Source organism: Eleutherodactylus coqui, chromosome 3 (assembly GCF_035609145.1).
Source record: "Eleutherodactylus coqui strain aEleCoq1 chromosome 3, aEleCoq1.hap1, whole genome shotgun sequence".
Taxonomy (NCBI): Eukaryota; Metazoa; Chordata; class Amphibia; order Anura; family Eleutherodactylidae; genus Eleutherodactylus; species Eleutherodactylus coqui.
Genome location: NC_089839.1, coordinates 239,589,123 through 239,610,383, shown reverse-complemented (window position 1 = coordinate 239,610,383; position 21,261 = coordinate 239,589,123). Strand labels below are relative to the sequence as shown.

Here is a 21,261-nt window from a genome sequence, read left to right as displayed (position 1 = left end):
GACACATATAGAAAGACAATTAATGTGTCAATGCGTTTTTTTTCCTCTGGATTGTGAGAGGGAACTAGAAAACCCAGGAAAAAAAAAACATAAACTCAATGCCGATGTCCTCGGTCACTCTGAAACCCAGAAATCTAGTGTTCGAAGACACTTCCTGGGAATGGACAAACCTCTGCTTTGCTTGTCTGCTAGAATACTAGATATTCTGGAAGGAAGCCTTCATACAACATTGTTTAATACACAATGTGATTTTATTCGGGGGTTTCGTGACAGCTGCTGAAAGCAACATGGTGACTGAACCCCTAAATTGAAATAAATGGAGCCATTCATATGTGACCCACAAAAATGGGCCCGGGGATTTAAATGCCGCTGTCAGAAAAGGAAGAGAGAAAGACAGCAATCAGAGATAACATCACCTGTGATCACTGGAGGTAACTGCAGTGTAATCAATGTCATTACGTAGAGCTGGTAACCTTAATCTGACTTTGGTATAGACCCTCACGTTTTTTGTGGAAGTTGTTAAGATTGGGCCATGAAAATAAAGAATTTAAAATTGTCCAATAACTTGTAGGTTTAGCCTCAAATTTTTCATGTTCACGAGAGGCATAATGCTGTTTGGGTACATAACAGGGTTCAGGTAGGAAGGAACATTATTTGGCTTTTGAAGCTTTCGGAACCTATATTTTGATGCAATAATGTTCGGACAACATGTTGTATTTGCAAAGTCCCTGAGGTACCAAGAATAGTGGAAACTTTGAAAAGTTTCCCCATTTTGAAAACTAGACCCCTTAAGGAATTCACCAAGGGGTGTAATGAGTGCTTTGACCCCTCAGGTGTTTTGTAGAACTTGTTAAAAGGAACCCGTCAGCACTTTTTAGTCCACTAAACTGCATTATGAGGTGAGGGAATGGAGAGTCAAAAGAGCTGCTTTTTATACTCACTGGGGCCCTCATACCAGTACTGTTCCCTTGAGAAATCATAGAATGGTAGAGTTGGAAGGCACCTCCAGGATCATTGGGTCCAACCCCTTGTTCAATGCAGGATTTACTAAATAATCCTAGAAAGATGCCTATACAGCCTCTGTTTGTAGACTTCCATTGAAAAATAACTCACCACCTCCTGTGATAACCTGTTCCACTCATTGATCACCCTCACTGTTAAAACGTTTTTTTCTAGTGTCTAATCTGACTCTCCTGCCGTTCAGTTTCATCCCATTACATCTAATCTTTCCTTGTGCAAATGAGAATAGGGCAGATCCTTCTGCACTGTGACAGCCCTTTAGATATTTGTAGACATTGCAGATATTAAGTCTCCTCTCAGCCTTATTTTTTGCAAGTGACACTTTCCCAGATCCTTTAACCATTCCTCATAATACATGGTTTTACAGACCACTCACCACCCTGGTCTTTTTTAAATTGGGGTGCCCAGTACTAGACACAGTAATCCAGATGAGGTCTGACTAAGAAAGAGTAGAGGGCGATAATTACCTCACGTGATCTAGACGGTATGCTTATCTTAATACATCCCAGAATTTTGCTTGCCTTTTTTGCGGCTATATCACTCTGTTGACTTATGTTCAGTTTGTGATTTATTAGTATACCCAATTCTTTTTCACGTGTTGCTGCTTAGCTCAATTCCTCCTATGCTATATGTGTTTTTCCATTTTTCTTGTCCAGATGTAGCACCTTGTCTTTCTCCTGGGTAAATACTATTCTGTTAGTTACCATCCACTATTCAAGCTTTTCCAGATCTTTTTGAATCCTCTTTCTCTCTCCCCTAGTGATAGTCATCACTCCTAGCTTTGTGCTATTGGCAAATTTGATCAGTTTCCCCTCAATTTTCTCCTCTAGATCATTTATAAAAATGTTAAATAATACTGGGTCCTGGACAGAGCTTGAGAGGTGCCCCACTTAAGACATTCTTCTAATTGGATGTGCTGCCATTTATGACCACTCTTTCAGTATGATCACTGTCAGTTGTGAATTCACCTAACAGTTGCCTTGTCAATCCCATATTTAGTCATTTTTGCAATAGGGATTGTATGAGATACTTTGTCAAATGCTTTACTAAAGTCAAGATATACTATATCCACTGCATTTGCCTGATAAACCAGTGTCTGTCATATAAGGAAATTGGATTTGTCTGGCATGACTTGTTTGTTACAAACCCATGCTGGCTCTTGTTAACTACTCCATTCTCATCTAAGTACTTGCATACATGCTGTTTAATAATTTGTTCAAAGTTCTTTCCCCGTATAGAAGTTAGGCTCACAGGCCTGTGGTCTCCTGGGTTCACCTTCTCCCCTTTTTCGAAGATAAGGACAAAATATGTCCCTTTACAATCTTCTGGGACTTCTGTTCTCCAAGAATTTTCAAACATTATTCAGCAATTACATCTGCTGCTTCCTTTAGTATCCTAGGATGTAATTCTATTGAACCTGAAGACTTTAATTAATTTAAGTTAGCTATGTGTTCCCTCACTATATCTCTTATTATAGATAGTCTGCATTCTTTTATTCCCCCAATAACACAGGGAAGATCAGCTGATGTTACATTTACTTTCTGAGAGAAAATAAATACAAAATAGGAATTTAAAAGTTCAGCCGGGGACCGCGGGGATGAAGGAATCCTCTGTAACAGCTGTCACAGCTGTGGCAGAAGTCCGTGATGCTATCCCATTGCTTTCAATGGGATCGACACTGCTGTGGCCCCATTGAAAGCAGTGGGTTGCAGGCATCGCCCGCAGCAATGATTTTCAGGCAAGGGCTTGAGATATAAGCCCTTCCCTGAAAATCATCCCTAGCTGTAAAATAAAGTAAAAAAAAATTGTACTCACCTAGAAGAGCCATCCAGCTCTTCTCTCTGGCACGGCAGTCTTCTTCTCTGTTCTGACGTCTGGGGATTAAAAAATCCCCACCCCCAGAAAGCGCTGGTCTCATTGGCTGAGTGCTTTAATTGTTATTTTGCATGCATTTATTGTGAAATAAATGACTGGAAGTTATCTTCATCTCTTTGGGGTAAAATCTAATTTTTGAACCCAGATTTGGGGGGGATTTCATGGCACCCAAATTCCCTCTGTGAAGTAAGTCCTATTTTTTTACTAAGCATATTTAGTAGCGCGGGAGCCGTTTCCACTTTGTGATTTCCTACATTCTTTGTGACCAAATTCGTATGGCCGTGGGTATCTCCGTTGCCGCTCTCCTATTTTTTTTACATCTGGCGGGATTATTTGCTTGTGACGATTCTTGAAGGCTAACTTTGATATAGGTGTAGAGATCTGGAATCTGACAGGTTCCCCCCACCAGTTGAGTCTATTTCTACATTGATTTTGTATTTCAATATCAATTATCAATACAGTGATTTTGCTAAGCCATGATAATAGAATTTTAGATCAAACCAGAAGATTATTTTTTAATGGAGCCCAGAAGGAGGGCAAAGTAGAGCTGAGACTTTTGCATGTGGTGGTGCGACGCAAGCCCAACAGCTGACAGATTGAGACAGGGGCCAGATTTTTTAAATAAAAAAAACTTTATTAAACTGTAATAGTCTCACTCCATAGGGGGACACATATACTTGAATATTGCTTCATAATAACTTGTTGCATAAACTCTTAAAGAGACAGTAGTCAATTTGTGTGGATTCTCATTTAAAATAATGAAAGACTACAAATGTGGATTATGCTGCGGATTTGGTGCAGATTCCACGTTAAGGCCTCAGTCACACGGGCGCATCGGCACCCGTACACCGGCGCCGATGCGCCCGTGTGACTGATACCAGCAGACGGACGTACCTGCAGACGGACGTCTCTCTGCAGTGCTGGAGGAAAGAACATGTGACCGGCTTCATTGCCGGTCATGTGTTCTTTCCTCCGGCGCTGCAGAGAGACGGCCGTCTTTAGGTACGGCCATCTCCTTCCTGCAGTCACACGGGTGCATCGGCACCGGTGTACGGGTGCCGATGCACCTGTGTGACTGAGGCCTAAATCAACATTAAAAAACACTATGTGAACATGGTCTTAAGTGACCGATTAGTACAGAACTAGCAGCCAGGGCTGTTGCTAAGGTCTTCAGAGATCAGGGGCACAATACTCAAGACTTATGCCCCCCCCCTTCCCCCACACAGTAATAATCCCGCACAGTGATAATATCCCCCACAGTGATGGTGTCCTATGTGCCCCCACACAGTGTTAAGGCCCTTTTATGCAGGACAACTGTTGGACATTAAGAGCCGTCCCAGCGATGATCGCTCCTGAGCTTTAACACATGAGTGACCATCGCTCAGTGAATATAGTTGGAGCCACTGGAGATTGTTCTGGCCCACCTGCCTCCATTCACAGTAAACAGACAATCATTCATAGATATACACAGAAAGATGAAGCGGCAAATCAATGATGATTTTATGGTCTGCATGATGTATCTCTGATCATTCCTTCACTGCATGCATTTACACTGCAGAATTATCGTGTAAACCGTTCAATCTAACTAGCAATTTGCACAATAATCGTGCCGTGTAAAAGGGCCTTTAGTTCTCTCTCACCTGCGCATGAGTATCTTCATTTCCTGCACTGTAGAAGCAACTACAATAAAGCCCCCGAACAGCGCAGCCTGGAGTCGGACTCTTCCCACAACTGCTCATGACGTCAAATGGTCCTTCAGATTATCCAGCAGCTCTCCTATACGTATCACTGGTCACCTGATCATTAGACCGAAGGTCCTTTGGCCCTAAAGCTATTTCTTCCTCTGTTCAACTGCAGCGATCATCTGATTGCCTCCTTTGACTGTAGCTTGGTCTGGTGCCCCTCACTGCACCAGGGGCACATGCCCCTTCTAGCTGTGCCCCTTTACCACCCCCTACTAAATAAGTGGAAAATCACATTACAGTTGTTTTGGTTAAAATAAAAATACACAAATGAAGTAAAGTAATCTGTAAATGTATTTATTCTGAAATAACTGAAGCACAGGGAGCAATGATCCAGAAGTATGTTTTGATTTATATAAGAGACTTATTATATTTTAGTTAATTTGTTGTTTATATGCAGCATTTCTTCATTAAGCCATAGCAGTATCATTATATCATTTCTTCATTTATTACGTTAGGCAAAAATCCAGATGATGTTGTGGAATTTGTTCCATTTTTAAAAGACAAATGGGAGATTATAGTCATTATGGAAAATCATATTTTGCTTATCAAATGAGTCTTGCTGTTCTATTTCCTACAAGATACAAGGTGCACAAAGTGCTTATAATACAAAAATATATTCATATAATATAAAATGTAAAGCCACCTCATTTATAGTTATGGAGCCATACATGAACCACACTTCTACATTGATCTATTGCTTCTCGGCAGTATTTTGAACATAAATAGGAGGCTCTTAGTTATATTTTGATCAAATTGTATAAGCCCACTAGCCACGTCACGATGACCACACAAGCCACAATAAATCACACATTGCAGCTGTTGGCTGGTTTTTGCAGCTCTTTTCTAAAATTACTGCAAAACTGAAGTGCTTTTACTATGATTTCAGAAAACTGCTGCAAGATCCGAACCAGGGGCGAATGTACCGCCTGTGCAGCCGGTTCAGATGCACAAGGGCCCAGGAGGAGAAGAGCGCCCAGACTGTTTGGTCACATGCAGCAATCGGGCCTTCCTGATTCAAATTTTTTTAAGTCTGTTTAATAAGATAAAGAACAGCCCATACTCACCTCCCCTGTCACTCCCCCACCACTATTCCCCAATCACTTACGGGTTGTGCTTTCATTTTACAAACACAAAACCTTTTCAAGAAGACTGTTGTTGGCAACGGTGGGGGTAAAATCGGCACACCATTTTGTATGCATGATGAGGAACCTTCGGGCTGATCGCCACATTTGGAGAATTTTTCTGCAATCCTTCAACGGGCAGGTCATGTGCCCGAGGGAGGAATAGTCCTGCGGGGAGCTATTTTCAGATGCGTCGGTTTTGGAATGGTTTTTGGAGACCATTGGTGCATTTCTTTGTTAGACTGGTTTTTCTTATCGGCTATTTGTTACAGTGGAAGAACCATGGCAGATTTGTATTGTCGGGCATTCTTATGTGCACTGGGACGAAAGACGCATGATGTATGACCAGTCGGGAGAGGACTGGGTCTAAAATGAATATCGGTTCATTGGCTTGGAATCAGAGGATAGCAATGGTCCAGGCTGCTGCACAAAGTGATGCAGCTCAGAAGATGGGCTCCACGCAGGGTGATATTGCTGATCCACGCAGGAGGATGCAATCTTAGAAACGTCAAAATGGGTGAACTTTTAGTGATAATAAAGCAGGACATGCTGCTTTTCCTGAATGCTTCGAAGAAGTGGTTTTAGTTTGGTGTGACATTGTGGCAAAAAGAGTGTGCAGAAGAGCGAGGATGCCTGAGACTATTGATCGGGTTAGGCGAGTGATCAACAACAAGTTTTCTAAGTTTGTCCAATCATTAGGCGGGATAGTGGTTCGCCATTGGGAGTTAGAAGGGAAAGAGTGTGGGGTTCTAAGGGGGGACAGAGTTCACCTTAAGGATATCGGGCTAGACATCTTCCTGTCAGGTTTGCAAAATGGGTTGGAGGCAGCGCTGGTGAGAGCTGGTGGGGTGAAGTGCAACATAGCGGGTATACCACATCTTTGGTGGCGGAAACTTTCCATACCAGCAGGATAAGGGAGGTTAGCAAGCCCGATTAGAATGGGGCTTACGGGCGTCTTTTTTGTGGGTTTAAGAAGAAGATTGGGAATAAGGAAGCATGGAAAGGGTTAAAAGTTTTTCAATGTTAAAAAATAGAGATAGTTAATAAAGCTGTGGCCTACTCCATGTTTTAAAAGCCAGAAGTTGTGGAGTTTTTTTGTTATTTAAGATAGTGGGGAGCTGTTGGTAGAGGAAGTACCTCCAGTCTTACAGGCAGCAAACTGCTTAAGGAAGCTGCCAGGGAAGGGAGGGCGAGGGTTTAGGAAGGGTTAAAAGAGGGAAGCGACCCTTATGAAGGAAGGGGTGAAGTTCGGTAAGGGGAAGAGGTGGAGTTAAAGAAGAAGAACGAAGAAGGACAGAGTTGGGAGCAGCATCAGGTGAAAGACACCCGCCCTTCCACCTGGGAGGAAGGGAATTGGGGATGCAGGAATGGGAAGAGAGGTGGAAGCCGTCACAGCGGTGTAGGCGGAGACTTTCCATGCCAGCAGTATAAGGGCAGTTAGCAAGCCTGATAGTTAATAAAGCTGTGGACTACCCTATGTTTTAAAAGCCAGAAGTCATGGAGTTTTTTTGTTTTTTTGTTATTTAAAATAGAGGTGAAGTACCTCCAGTCCTAATAATAACTGACGTGTCCAAAAAATGCACAGACTTCAACAAATCTAATTTTGCTTTCTCATTATATGATATTGTGTGTAGACTTATGAGAAAACTAAATGAATATTTTATGTTATAGAATATTGCTAACATAACAAAAAACATTAAGGGGTCTGAGTATTTTTAGAATGCACAGTAGATTTTGGATAGTACAATATATTGCTAGAAATATGTGAATATCTGTGAGGGCCTGAACCTGTGACCTCCTGTACTCCAGTCAGCAGCTCTCCCCAGTGAGCTATCTAGCTTGCTGAACAAGTTCTTCTGCATCCCTCAACCTTGTTCGCTGATTCCAGTTCTCTAGCTCCTGCCTTCCGGTCCTGACCCCACCTCTGTCTTTGATTGCACTTCTCCTCCTGCCCCTCCCTCCAAGATTATTCTGCTCCAGAGCATTTGATCCACATTCTATTTGCCTGCTATTGCTACAAGACTTTTCAATACTGACCCCTGGCTTTTCCTCCTGACTACGTTACTTGCCTCATCCATTGTACTGCAACTGAGACTTCGCAATATTGACTCCTAGATTTTTCTTCTGACTACGTTACTCGCCTCATCCATTGTACTGCAGCCAAAACTCCCTGTTACCGGCTCCTGGCTTCCATCTGACTTCTCTCTAGTTCCCTGCATGGCTACTACTCCCACCGCTCCTCTCCAGCGCCGGTAAGCCGTTACAATACCTAACCATTACATCTATATCAGTGATGCTCTGGAGCTGTTTTCCTTCCTTTAGAACTGGAAACCTGTAATGTGTAGAGCGCAATATGGATGCAATCAAGTACCAGGAAATCCTAGGAGGAAACATCATTCACTTCTGCAGAAAAGCTAAAGCTTGGGCATCATTGGACCTTCTAACAAAACAATGATCCCACACACCTCAAAGACCACCATGGTTTTGTTTCTGAAGTCCTGGAAGATCCTAGAGTGGCTGTAAAGTTTAAAATCATCAGCTCCAGTTTGGATCCAGTCCCAAAGACCAGGAACCCACAACACAGAGAAATCTTGAAGCAAAACAATCCAGCATCCAACAGTGAAAGGATAAAAACTTTTGCTTTAGACCTCGTTTACACGGGTGACACGGCATCGCTGCGAGAAAATGGCAGTGATATCGCATTGCTGGTCCGTGCGATATCACTACTATTTCTCGTGGTGATACCGCGACTTTGTAGTGCTCTAAAGTCGCATGTGGTGCTACAAAGTCACGCAACTTTGTAGCACCACATGCGAGGATTTTCGGGGGAGGCTTGAAATATAAGCCCTTCTCCGAAAATTCACTGTAGCTGAAGAGAAAAAAAAAACACATACATCACCTGTCCACCGCTGTCAGCCCGGCCGCATCTTCTCCCCGGGTCCTTGGCACAGATCATCTTCTCCTCTACTGGCCGGGGATTCAAAAATCCCTGCCTTCTGAAGCGCTGGCTGTGATTGGCTGATGCTTAGCCAATCACAACCAGCGCTCGATGAATGGCAGTGATTGAACCAATCACAGCCATTCATCGAGTGCTGGCTGTGATTGGCTGAGGCTTAGCCAATCACAGCCAGCGCTTCCAGAAGGCGGGGATCTTGGAATCCCCGGCCAGAAGAGGAGAAGATCACTGCTGGGGACCCGGGGAGAATATGCGGCCGGGAGAGGTGATGTATGTGGTTTTTTTTTTTTCTTTTTTGCAGTCAGGGCTTAAATTTTAGCTTTGACAGTTGAATTTCTTACTGTCAAAGTTGCATCACATCGCACGAAAATCACGTTTTTGTGCGATGCGATGCAACAGGGAGGAAGGCTCCATAGAGAAACATGGGCTACAAAACCTCACGAGTCGCGTGCATACAGCGGGACCCGTGAGGTTTTTGTGTCGTTTTGTAGCATCCTACAAAACATTGCATGTGTGAAGGAGCCCATAGGAAAGCATGAGCTTCACATACATGCGATTTGTAGCATTGCAGCGATGCTTTGTCGCCCGTGTGAACGAGGCCTTAGTAGCAAAAATTAAAACTGCAAGCAAAGTTACATTTCAACATTTCAACTGCTGAGATCAGTCTTTTTCAAACCTGAAAAAGACTGATCTCGGCAGTCAAAACACTGCAGGATATGCAGTGGCTCTGTGACTTACAAGAAAGAATCTTCATGTAAAGAAGAGGATGTGAGTACTTTGTCAAGGATTGTTTGCACCTTAAAGTTACTGCTTCAGCCTCTATATTTTGAGACTGTTTCTCCACTGATGTTTGCTGTGCAGTTTTAATTATTACTCATAAACCAGAAGTTATTATCCTTCCACCGCTAGATTCTGGATTGTTTCGCTTCAAGATTCTAGAGTGGCTGTCAGTCGCCTGAATTGAACTCCATAAAAAATCTTTGGTGGGATGTGAAGAAGGTAGATGCAGCATGCAAACCCAAAATTATTAGTCACCATTAGTGAATAATTCTGGGACTGCAGTAGACATTAAAGTGGCATTTGGTGTTGAATTTGGGGAAACTGCTTGCTATATTAGTTGTTATTAGGTATTTAAATTGTTGTTTGATTGTTTTTTTGCACACAGTTGAAATTTTGTAAATTTGTCAAATATGATTTGCAATGGTGGTTGAATAATTCTGATTGCAAATGCATATACATGTATAATTATCATATATATATATATATATATATATATATATATATATATATATATATATATAAAATTACATTAACTTAGCATAATTGATGTGTTACTTTGTAATGGAATTGAACTTACCCCTTAAAGCATCTAGGGTAGGGTAGATTCCCTCTTTGGCACTTGCTTATTAAGTCTGTGGGATCAGATATTATATATCCAGGCAGACATGCAAACTGAATTGTATCATTGTGTTTAACAAAACATTTTTCAGCGCACTTCCTCTTCTGTTTATTTCTTTCACAGAGGTTTTTATTGCATTTTTTCCACATCACCATAATACGATTTTCGCTCATTTTTTTAGCATTTGTAATACATGGTGCTAAGACACAAAGAGAGATTTTTTTTTGTTACAAAAATAAATGCAAAATAGTCATGGAACTTTGAGACAGTTAGTGTTAAAAGGGTTTTTTCTAGGCAAGAGTGGCTGGGATCCACCACTCGGGATCCCAGCTGATCAGTTTCGGCTGGTAACGCCACTATACGCAGGGTCAGGGCAGAAGCTGCTGCTCCAATGCCTGTGTAGAGGCTGGTGCTTGTGACTGCAGTTACACGCACCGGCCACTACACAGGTGTCAGAGCAGCAGCTTCTGCTCTAAGCAATTTGTATTGTGACACTTCCAGGGGGTTAATTTCTGGGAGTACAAGTTTATAAGCAACTTAACACTTACAACACAGGCCTAATGGTGCATTTAGATTGAAAGATGGTTGCTCAAAAATCGCAGCGCGTTTAGACACAACGATTATCACCAGAGGCATAACTTGCAGTTCCTGGGCCCTAATGCAAACCTGTAACAGGGCCCCTAACTATAATGCTTTATTTATAGTACTGGGCTCCCTATATGGAGAAGAGAGGCCTTATGGGCCCCCTAAGGCTCCTGGGCCTGGGTGCAACCGCATCCCCTGCATCCTCTATAGTTACGCCCCTGAGATGGCTTTTGAGCGAATTTTGAGTGATAATTGTTGTGTCTAAATGGGCCTTAAAGGGGTTGTCCCGCAAAATGAAGTAAAGGTAAACACTTCTGTATGGCCATATACATGCTCTTTGTAATATACCTCATGCATTAAATATTGGCCATACAGAAGTTATATACTTACCCCCCTGTGTTGGCGTCCCCGTCTCCATGGCGCCGACCGGAGCCTTCTTCTCCCTCGATTAGACGCGATTGTGCAGTCTGCCTCTTCTGTCCCGTTGAAGGGGCCGCTCCAGCGTGCTCGCACCGCTCCGGTCGTCTGCGCATGCCAAGACAAACTGTTTTTGTCTTGGCACTGATAACAGATTGAAAGTTTTATGGTCCCTGAATTACTGTTGGGGAGGGGGGGGGGGGGGGGAAGAGGTCAGCAGGCTAGAAATGCTACAAGAGGTAAACAAACAAACAAAAGAAGTTTGTTTGCTGTTGCAGAACTCCTTTTAAGTGCAAACCAATCACATCCATATCTGTGCCTTGTCATAAGTATGTATGCTATAAGTGTGTATAAATATGCATGCCTCTTCAGATCCAATCCATTAAGCCTGAAGGAGAACCCTGCGTTGGTTCACAAGCTCGCTATTACATCATGTATTTTTGTTAGCCATTAAAAGGTATCATATCTACAAGATTACGTGGTTTCTCTTGCTGGGAACAATCACATTTTGCTCTACTGGCTAACACGGTACCAGATCTTTGTTTTCATTATGAGAAATCTATAGCACAGATAACACACAGACCCAGTGACCCCCTAACACCATTTTAGGGACCATAAAACTTTCACATTCCTTATCAGTGGACTAATTAAGTATTTATTCCTCTACTCATCCTGTTCTGGTATTGTTTTTAAGTGCATATTAATCACACCATGTCTGTGCCTTTTTATATGCATGTGAGTATACATATATGCCTCTTTGGATCTACTACATTTAAAGGGGTTGTCTCGCGAAAGCAAGTGGGGTTAAGCACTTCTGTATGGCCATATTAATGCACTTTGTAATAAACATCGTGCATTAAATATGAGCCATACAGAAGTTATTCACTTACCTGCTCCGTTGCTGGCGTCCCCGTTGCCATGGCTCCGTCTAACTTCGGTGTCTTCTTGCTTTTTTAGACGCGCTTGCGCAGATCTATCTTCTCCATTCGGCTCGTCTCGGCATCACCGGCATTTTGGCTCCGCCCCCTTGTACGCGTCATCGCGAAGCTCCGCCCCCGTCACATGTGCCGATTCCAGACTCTGATTGGCTGGAATCGGCACATGTGACGGGGGCGGAGCTTCGCGATGACGCGTACAAGGGGGCGGAGCCAAAATGCCGGTGATGCCGAGACGAGCCGAATGGAGAAGATAGATCTGCGCAAGCGCGTCTAAAAAAGCAAGAAGACACCGAAGTTAGACGGAGCCATGACAACGGGGACGCCAGCAACGGAGCAGGTAAGTGAATGACTTCTGTATGGCTCATATTTAATGCACAATGTATATTACAAAGTGCATTAATATGGCCATACAGAAGTGCTTAACCCCATTTGCTTTCGCGAGACAACCCCTTTAAGCCTGAGGAAGAACCCTGAGAAAGCTCTAAGCTATAACATCATATATTTTTGTTAGCTATTAAAAGGTATCGTATCTGCAAGATTACTTGGTTTCTTTTGCTGAGAACAATCACATTTTGCTCGACTGGCTAACAAGGTACTAAACGTTTTTCTCTAAATTATATTAGAATTAGCTTTTAGTTGTGTTTGAGCTCCCTCTTGTGACCAAAGCTGATATTGCAGTCTGCATTATTGTAGCTCAGTCCTAAATGCCACAGAATGGCTGACAGAAGCAGTGGATGGGACCTCACTCTGAAACCTAGTGCATGGTGGCAGGGCCGCTGTGATCTGTAAGAGGGGAGCAGAGCACTGCTCACCCCTCTTACACCGAGATCCTGTTGGTTTGTAAGTAACCTGTTGCCCTGTCATCTTCACCTGTTTTGGCTGTGGGCTTGTTTGGAACTACTGTGCCTGGGAAGAACCCTGTACCATAAGTGTGATTGCAGAACTGGAGCACTTTTTGACCACTATCTGGAGATAGAGATGGTACTGTGGGCTCTGCTAAACCCTAGGGACTATTTTTGCTGTGAGAAGAGCATCATTTACATTAGCTGTGATTTACGTTAGTAAATGATACGATTGATGAAACCGACCTAACAGCGATTACAGACAAGCATTTACACACAACATTATCATCTAAATAATTATTCTAAAATCATTGTTTAATCAAATATTGACTATCAATCATATGATTCATGTTTATCTAGCATAATGATATATCTATCACTGATTATTTTTATGTTCATATAACTGACTTTTTGCCTGATGAACAAGCAATTTATTGATAATCATTGAGTTGCTTCACTTAAATTAAGTGATAAAGGCCCATTTAGACACAATGATTATTGCTCAAAAGATGTCTTTTGAGCGACTTTTGAGCGATAATCGTTGCGTCATTTACATCACAAGATGATCACTCAAACATTGAGCGATCACCTTGTGCTCTGGTGGATGCAGAAGACAAGTGGGAAACGCTTGTTCTCTGCATCCAGCTGTTCCCCGCTGGGAGCGCCCGGCTGTCATACAGCCAGTGCTCTGAGCGGAGAATGCAGAGAACAATTGCGGTGGCGCTTATTCTCTGCATCCAGCTATTCCCTGCTGGGAGTTCCTGGCTGTCATACAGCGGGGCACTCCGAGCGGAGGATGCAGAAGACAATCAGGGTATCCCCACTTGTCTTCTGCATCCAGCTGTTCCTTGCTCTAAGCGCCCGGCGGTTATACAGCCGTGCGCTCCGAGTGGAGGATGCAGAAGGCAAGCGGGGTGTCCCCGCTTATCTTCTGCATCCAGCTATTCTCTGCCCGGAGCACCCGGCTGTTATACAGCTGAGCGCTCTGCGTGGAGGATGCAGGAGACAAGCGGGGTGTCCTCGCTTGACTTTTGCATCCAGCTGTTCTCTGCTCTGAGCACCCGGCTGTTATACAGTAAGGCCGCCTGCAGATGAGCGGGTCGGATCCGGCAGCGAGAAATCTTGCCGCGCGATCCGACCCCAGAGCCTGCAGGGACGAGCGCGTACTCACCCGCGCCTGGCGGCCCCGGCTCTTTGATGTGCCGGCTGCCGCGCAGCCGGCGCATGCGCAGACCGGAGCCGGCGGCCAGGTGAGTGCGTGCCCCGCAGAAAATTAGAACATGCCGCGGTTTGTTTGCCGCGCGAGATTTCGCGCGGCCAAACCGCGGCCCTCTGCATGGGAGTGCGTATTGTAATGCACTCCTATGCAGACTTTCAGCGGCGGAAATCCAGCGGGAAATCCCGCGGCGGGATTTCCGCTCGTCTGCAGGCGGCCTAATACAATAATAATAATCTAATAATAATCCTTATTTGTATAGCGCCAACATATTTTGCAGCGCTCCTCAAAAGGGTAAGTTTGTCCTACAGAGAAATTGCCAAGAAAGCCAAGATAGCAGTCACTATAGTTTCCCGTAACACTTGGAAACTGGAGGAAAGTCTGACAGGAAGAGGTATGGCAGGTGAAAGGCCACTACAAAATCAGGTGACAAGTTTCTGAGAGACAACAGTTTGCCTGATTGGCCTCACATCACAAAATCTGCAAGCACAAAAAATAGACAAGTTTCTATTTCAGTTGTGAAGAAAGACTTCTATGCAGATTTGACAGGTAGAGTATCAGTAAGAAAGCCACTGCTGAGGCTGCAAAATAAAGAAAAAAGTCTAGCCTGGACCAAGCAGCACTTCATGCCCGCCGCGGATTCTCCATGCAGAATCCCGCAGTGGGTCCCTCTTTTCCCGCGGACATGAGGCCTAAAAAGAAGATTTTACTTACCTGTCCGGACGCTGTGGATTTTCCCTCCGTCGCGGCTGGATCTTCTTTCTTCGGCCAGGTGGATGTGCTCGGCATGCGCCGGGCACTCCATTTTTTTTTTAAACTCCTGCTCTCCCGCGCTACAGCGCCGGAGAGAAGAGATTCAGGTGCGGGTGTGCCGCGGATCTGGGCGGCTTCCATAGGCTCTAATAGAAGCCTGCGGGAGCCGTCCCCGCGGGAGACCCGCACTTAAAATGCAGCATGCTGCGGGTTCTTTCCTGCACACGCAATCGGAAAATGACATCCGCAGGTATTTAAGTACCTGCGGGTGTCCAATGCATCCCTATTGGGCGCGGATCACCCGCTGCGGATCTGTCCCCGTGGCCGTGAGGCCTTAAGGACTGATGAATCAAAATTTTACATCTTTGGTACATCATGCAGGGTATTTGTATGCCATCAAGTCGTTGAAAGGATGGTTCCTGAGTGTGACACCAACTGGAGGAGGAAGCGTGATGCTCTGGGGCTCTTTTGCTAGATCCAGAGTTAGCAACTTTTACAGGGTGACTGGCACACTGGACAAAAAGAGCTACCACAATATTTTGATACACCATGCAATACTGATGTACATCTCTTTGGTCAGGGGTTCATATTACAAAACATTCTACTAGGTTGTGAAAATTACTTGGGAAGACAAGAAGAAGCTGGTAGGCTTCAAGGAATGGAATGCCCTCCAACAGTCCCCAGACTTAAAGGGGTTGTCCCGCACCGAAACGTTTTAGTTTTTTTTTCAACCCCCCCCCCGTTCGGCGCGAGACAACCCCGATGCAGGGACCTAAAGAAAGCTTACCGGAGCGCTTACCTTAATCCCCACGCTCCGGTGACTTCTATACTTACCGGTGAAGATGGCCGCCGGGATCCTCTTCCTCCGTGGACCGCAGCTCTTCTGTGCGGTCCACTGCCGATTCCAGCCTCCTGATTGGCTGGAATCGGCACGTGACGGGGCGGAGCTACACGGAGCCGGCATTCTGCACGAGCGGCTCCATTGAAGAGAGCAGAAGACCCGGACTGCGCAAGCGCGGCTAATTTGGCCATCGGAGGGCGAAAATTAGTCGGCTCCATGGGAACGAGGACGCTAGCAACGGAGCAGGTAAGTAAAAAACTTTTGATAACTTCTGTATGGCTCATAATTAATGCACAATGTACATTACAAAGTGCATTAATATGGCCATACAGAAGTGTACAGACCCACTTGCTGCCACGGGACAACCCCTTTAAACCCCATTGAGCTTTATCTTTCATCTGTTCCCTGTTGCATTGAAAATCCCCATTGACCTGAACATTGAATAGAAAGGGAAGAAGAAATCATTGAATTGCATAATTATTTTATACGTTTGACAATATCAAATATCGATTAGATAAAATAATTTTTAATTGTTATTCAAAGTACTATGAATAAATAAAAGAAGTTATCGTAAGCACATACCAAGACATACGGGCGGCTTATTCCACACTCCACCTCGACATCTGACCACCCCAGGTCCATGAAGTTTGTAAAGATAAGGACACTTGTATATTACTGATGAACCTGAATTGTAATAGTTTCTCATACTTGTCATGATTTCCCCATATTCTATTAATGGAGGCTTGCCGCAGGATGTGTTTGCTGAAAGATATTAAATACATGAATTTAACTAATTAAGCATGTTTAACTTAATTAAATTTAACCCCTTAGTGAATGAGCTTTTTTGCTTTTTTCCATTTTCGTTTTTTCTCCTCCCTTTTAAAAAATCGTAGCTCCTTTATTTATGATTCAACGTCGCTGTATGAGGGCTTGTTTTTTTTTGCGAGATGAATATTTTTCAATGGTTTTTATTTATTGTTCTATATAATGTACTAAAAAAATGTTAAAAAATTCTAAGCGGAGAGAAATGGAAAAAAACAACATTTCACCTTCTTTCAGTGCTTCTTGTTTCTACGGCGCACAAACTGCAACAAAAATCACCCGATAACTTTATTCTATGATCAGTACGATTACTACGATACCAAATTATATAGTTTTTTTTTGCTGTAGTGCTTGTTTTTTTTTTAAGATATTTAATTTTTTTAAAATTATTTTCTGCGCCCAATAACTTTTTTATTTTTTTGTCGACCTAGTTATGTGAGGGCTCATTTTGTGCGATATGTCCTGTCATTTCCGTTGGTACCATTTTCGCATACAATTGACTTTTTGATCACTTTTTATTACATTTTTTCTCGGAGATAGGGTGACCAAAAAAGTGCATTTTGGGCGTTCTTTATTTGTTTTTTCGGACCACGTTCACCGTGCACAGTAAATAATACATTACTTTGATATATCGGACATTTATGGACGCAGCGATACCAAACACGTATTTTTGGTTTATTATTTTGACTTTTTATTGCAAATATGGCAAAAGGGTATTTTTTTACTTTTATTACTTTTTTTTTAATAATTACAAAAACTTTATTGATCTTATTTTTACACTTTCTTTTAGTCCTCCGAGAGGACTACAACCAGCGATGCTTTGATTGCTCCTGCAGTATGACGTAATGCTATAGCATTACGTCATACTGTTTTTTGACAGGCAGTCTATCAGGCCATCCTACGGGGATAGCTTCATAGGCAGTCTGCTAAGGCACCCCTGGGGCCTTTAAGAAGGCCCCCGGCTGCCAACGCACCAGCACGGCTCCACCAGTCTCACCGCGGGGGGTTGTACAGGACCCCCGAACATCGTTCAGGGGATTTATATGCTATTGTTAGAACTGACAGCGGCATTTAAAGGGTTAATAGCCGTGATCAGCTGAACGTCCGATTGCGGCTATTGCCCGCGGGTGTCAGCTGTAATAAACAGCTGACGCCAGCACTCTATGGAGGGCGATAGCGGCACTATCTCCCTCCATAACGTCCTGCAGCAGCAGGACGTAAAAACACTATAGGGCTGTCACTAAGGGGTTAAGCAAAGTTTAAGGGGTTTTTCAGGCAAAAACTATTAATGATCTATCGGGTCTAAACCAGTCTTAGCCGGATCTAGCTGCACGGAGGACTTTTGCTAGACCACATGCCTGATGGTACGCAAAGCTTTACAGTTAGTAACATCTTATATGTTATTTATCATCACTAGAATTCTTGACTTTTAGGTGTTTAGAAGTGGACAGCAACATGGAAGAGGAGAGTAGTATGCTATATGTTTACAGACCTACCATAGGAAAAGTTGTAAAGGAGAGAATAGCTACATTGAAACTCATTAAGGAAGATGAGGATTTCCTTGACAGAGCAGAACAATGTTGATGAAAAATAAATTTTCAGTGTGTCTGCAGAAGTAGAGGAATGGAAGCAAGTGACCAGGAGAAGCAGGAGGATCAGGAGTCAGTCAGCATCCATACTGCTCAGGAACTGGTACCAGGCACTCATGCAGGAGAACAACGAAGAGGTACATCACGAAATGACTTTGCCCACAAAGAGCAGTCTAGTAAACAGTCAGAATCCTCTTGGGTGGAGATGGTTGTGGGGGATTCCCTATTGATAGGAACAAAGACCACTGTCTGCAGACCTGACATATCCTCACAAGAGGTGTACTGTCTTCCAGGTGCACAAATCAAAGATGTGTCTGACAGGCTATCAAGACTTTTCAGTTCTATAGACCACTAGCCATTCCTATTAAACATGCAGGGACAAATGACACTGCAAAAAAGGATCTTGCAACTATCTGCAGAGACTTTGAAGACCTCAAAAGGATAGTGAAGGAACAAGGAGCACAGTTTGTCTTCTCATCCATCCTACCAGTGGATGGCCATAGAATATAGAGATGGAACAGGATTCTAGAGGTGAACAATTGGCTGCATCGATGGTGCTGTCAGCAAAGATTTAGATTTCTAGAACGTGAAGTGAATTACCTATATGACGGACACCTTGCTAGAGATTGGTTGCTCCTTATAAAAACAGAAGAGCATATATTTGGTAAGTGCCTTGCTACACTCATTAGGAGAGCTTTAAACTATAACAATTTGGGAAGGAAAGTGAAAGGCCAAGCAAAAATATACAGCTAGTTAATACAACTGAGACCCTTGCTATTAGAAGTGGAAAGAAATAACAAATACCAAAAAATCTGAAGAAAGTAGAGGAGCAAGAGACAATGATCACAAACTAAATTGTTTTTTCACAAATGCACAGAGCATGGGAAACAAGGAGAATTGGAGCTCCTAACACAGGAAGAGAAATATGATGTCAAAGACATCACGTAAACTTGGTGAAATGATACACATGATTGGAATACAAGGCTTGAAGGATACAAGAAACAAACCAATAAAAGGGGAGGATATGCTGCTTTGTATGTTAGGAAAGCATACATCTCCACATAAATTCAAGCTTCAGAGCATGGTAGTTCTGTTGAAACTGCATGGGTATGAATATAAGGAGAGAACAACAGAAAGGAGACTATTGTAGGCATTTACTATAGGCCACCTGGACAAGCAGAAGATATTGATAAACTCTTTCTATATCAGATGGCCAAGCTGTCAAAAAGCATGAAATAGTGATCATGGGAGATTTTACCTAACCAGACATTTGTTGGGAATCTCTCTCAGGTAAAAGTCATGGATCCAACAAATTCTTATCCGCTCTTGCTGACAACTGTATCTTTCAAAAGGTAGAAGAGAAAACAAGGGGATCTGCTATCTTTGACCCAATTCTTCCCAACAGTGAGGAAATGGTTAAGGAAGTATGGGTGGCTGGGATCTTAGGAGGCAGTGATCATGCTATCCTTAAATTTTAGATAAGCCATTGGGTGGTCAGGACAGCGCCTCGGTTAATTGCAGCCAGATCTTTTAAGGAATCAACCTGTATCAGCTTTGTACGCAAGGGCAAAAAGCTGTGAAATAAGGAGTATGTCGGTGAAGGATACCCTGTCCCAAAGAGACATCCAAGGAGAACATGCTTGGGGAAAAGTCTGGGGTGTCAGGGACCCCCAGAAGTAATAAGGTACAGACAAAAAGAGAAAAAAAGACTCATGTTCAAAGGGAACCGATAGAACTCCAAGAAGTAGACACAATTATATGGCCTACGTGTGTGCATAGACCTCTTATATAATCAATGCAGAGTAGTCATAAAGGATGATAGAAGCTCAGCGATAGGATCATAAACAGATATTCTTATTGAAAAACAGAAGGGTGCAACGTATTTCGGAGCTCTAGTTGCTCCTTTTTCACGCACAAATCCTCAGTTCTCTCTGTTCCAATGGAATAACATGGGGAGGAAGACCTGAAAAGACTCAAACTTCAAGGCTGAATTTCAGAAAGGGAAATTTTAATGAAGTATGAAAAAGAGTAGGAAGGATTCAATGGCTGTTTGTTTTTAAGGACAGACCTGTCCAAGAAGATTGGGAAAAATTTAAAAATGAGATTTTCAAAACACAATTTTTAACAATCCCTAAAAGTGGAAAGAGTGGGAAGCATTTAAAGAGATGCGGATGGATGAATGCAAAACTTAAATACATGCTAAAAAGGAAGAAAAATATGTTTATCAATTTAAAACATGGGGGCATATCTAAATATAATGCAGAAATTGCAGGACAAGTGTCAGAAAAGCTAAAGCTAATAATGAGTTGAGGCTTGAAAGTGAGGCCAAAAGAAATGGGAGTGGGGGGTTATGTCAAAAGCAAAATAAAAGTCAAAGATTCTATAGGATGTTTGCAGGATGAAAATGGTATTTGGTTAAAAATGATGTTGAGAAGATCAAACTTTCAAATTCCTATTTTGTGAGAAAGGAAGCAGCAGATGTAATTGCTGAACCACTCGCCATAATCTTTGAAAATTCCTGAAAATGTTGTCCCTAGTTTCAAAATAGGGAAGAAGGTGGACCCAGGAAACTAAAGGCCTGTGAGCCTGACTTTTATATCGGGAAAAAGATTTCAACAAATTATTAAACAGCATGTATGCAAGTACTTGGATGAGAATAAAGTAATTAACCAGAACCAGCATGGATTTGGAACAAACAAGTCTTGCCAGACGAATCAAATTTCCTTTTAATTACAAAATGACTGAACGGCTAGATCAGGAAAATGCAGTAAATACAGTATATTTTGATTTTAGCACATGGGCCCAGGAGGGGAAGAGGGCCCAGACTGTTTGGTCACATGCAGCAATCGGGCCTTCCTGATTTAAAATTTTGTTTAATAAAATAAAGAACAGGCCATACTCACCTTCCCCGTCACTCCCCCACCGCTGTAGTTGGTGACGCTATTCTCCAATCAGGAAATCCTTACAAGATATGTTGAATCAGCACTCCAGGGGTTAATTATGAATAAAACAGCACTTTATTCCTCAATGGTAAAAACATAGCTGCAACGTTTCGATCCTACACACACAGGATCTTTGTCAAGCATAAAGCAGCATACCAACCCCCCTAGTTAAATGCCCCCACATATAACACACAAAACCA

The 21,261-nt window shown here is 43.0% G+C and overlaps 1 protein-coding gene across 4 annotated transcripts in view; it reads right to left on the bottom strand.

Moving 5' to 3' along the window:
- Nucleotides 1-21,261, bottom strand: part of LOC136621577 (complement factor H-related protein 1-like) — a 164,391-nt gene that overhangs the window by 95,484 nt on the left and 47,646 nt on the right. The window contains exons 8-10 of one of the 4 annotated variants that reach the window (XM_066597153.1): nt 16,291-16,470; nt 10,075-10,315; nt 4,925-5,211 (exon numbers count right to left, since the gene is read on the bottom strand). The exons of the other annotated variants lie outside the window; for them this stretch is intronic. Coding sequence (XP_066453250.1) covers nt 5,205-5,211; nt 10,075-10,315; nt 16,291-16,470 — 428 coding nt within the window. The 3' untranslated portion in view covers nt 4,925-5,204. Of the gene's footprint in view, nt 1-4,924; nt 5,212-10,074; nt 10,316-16,290; nt 16,471-21,261 lie in introns of those variants that run through there. 4 annotated transcript variants of the gene reach the window in all.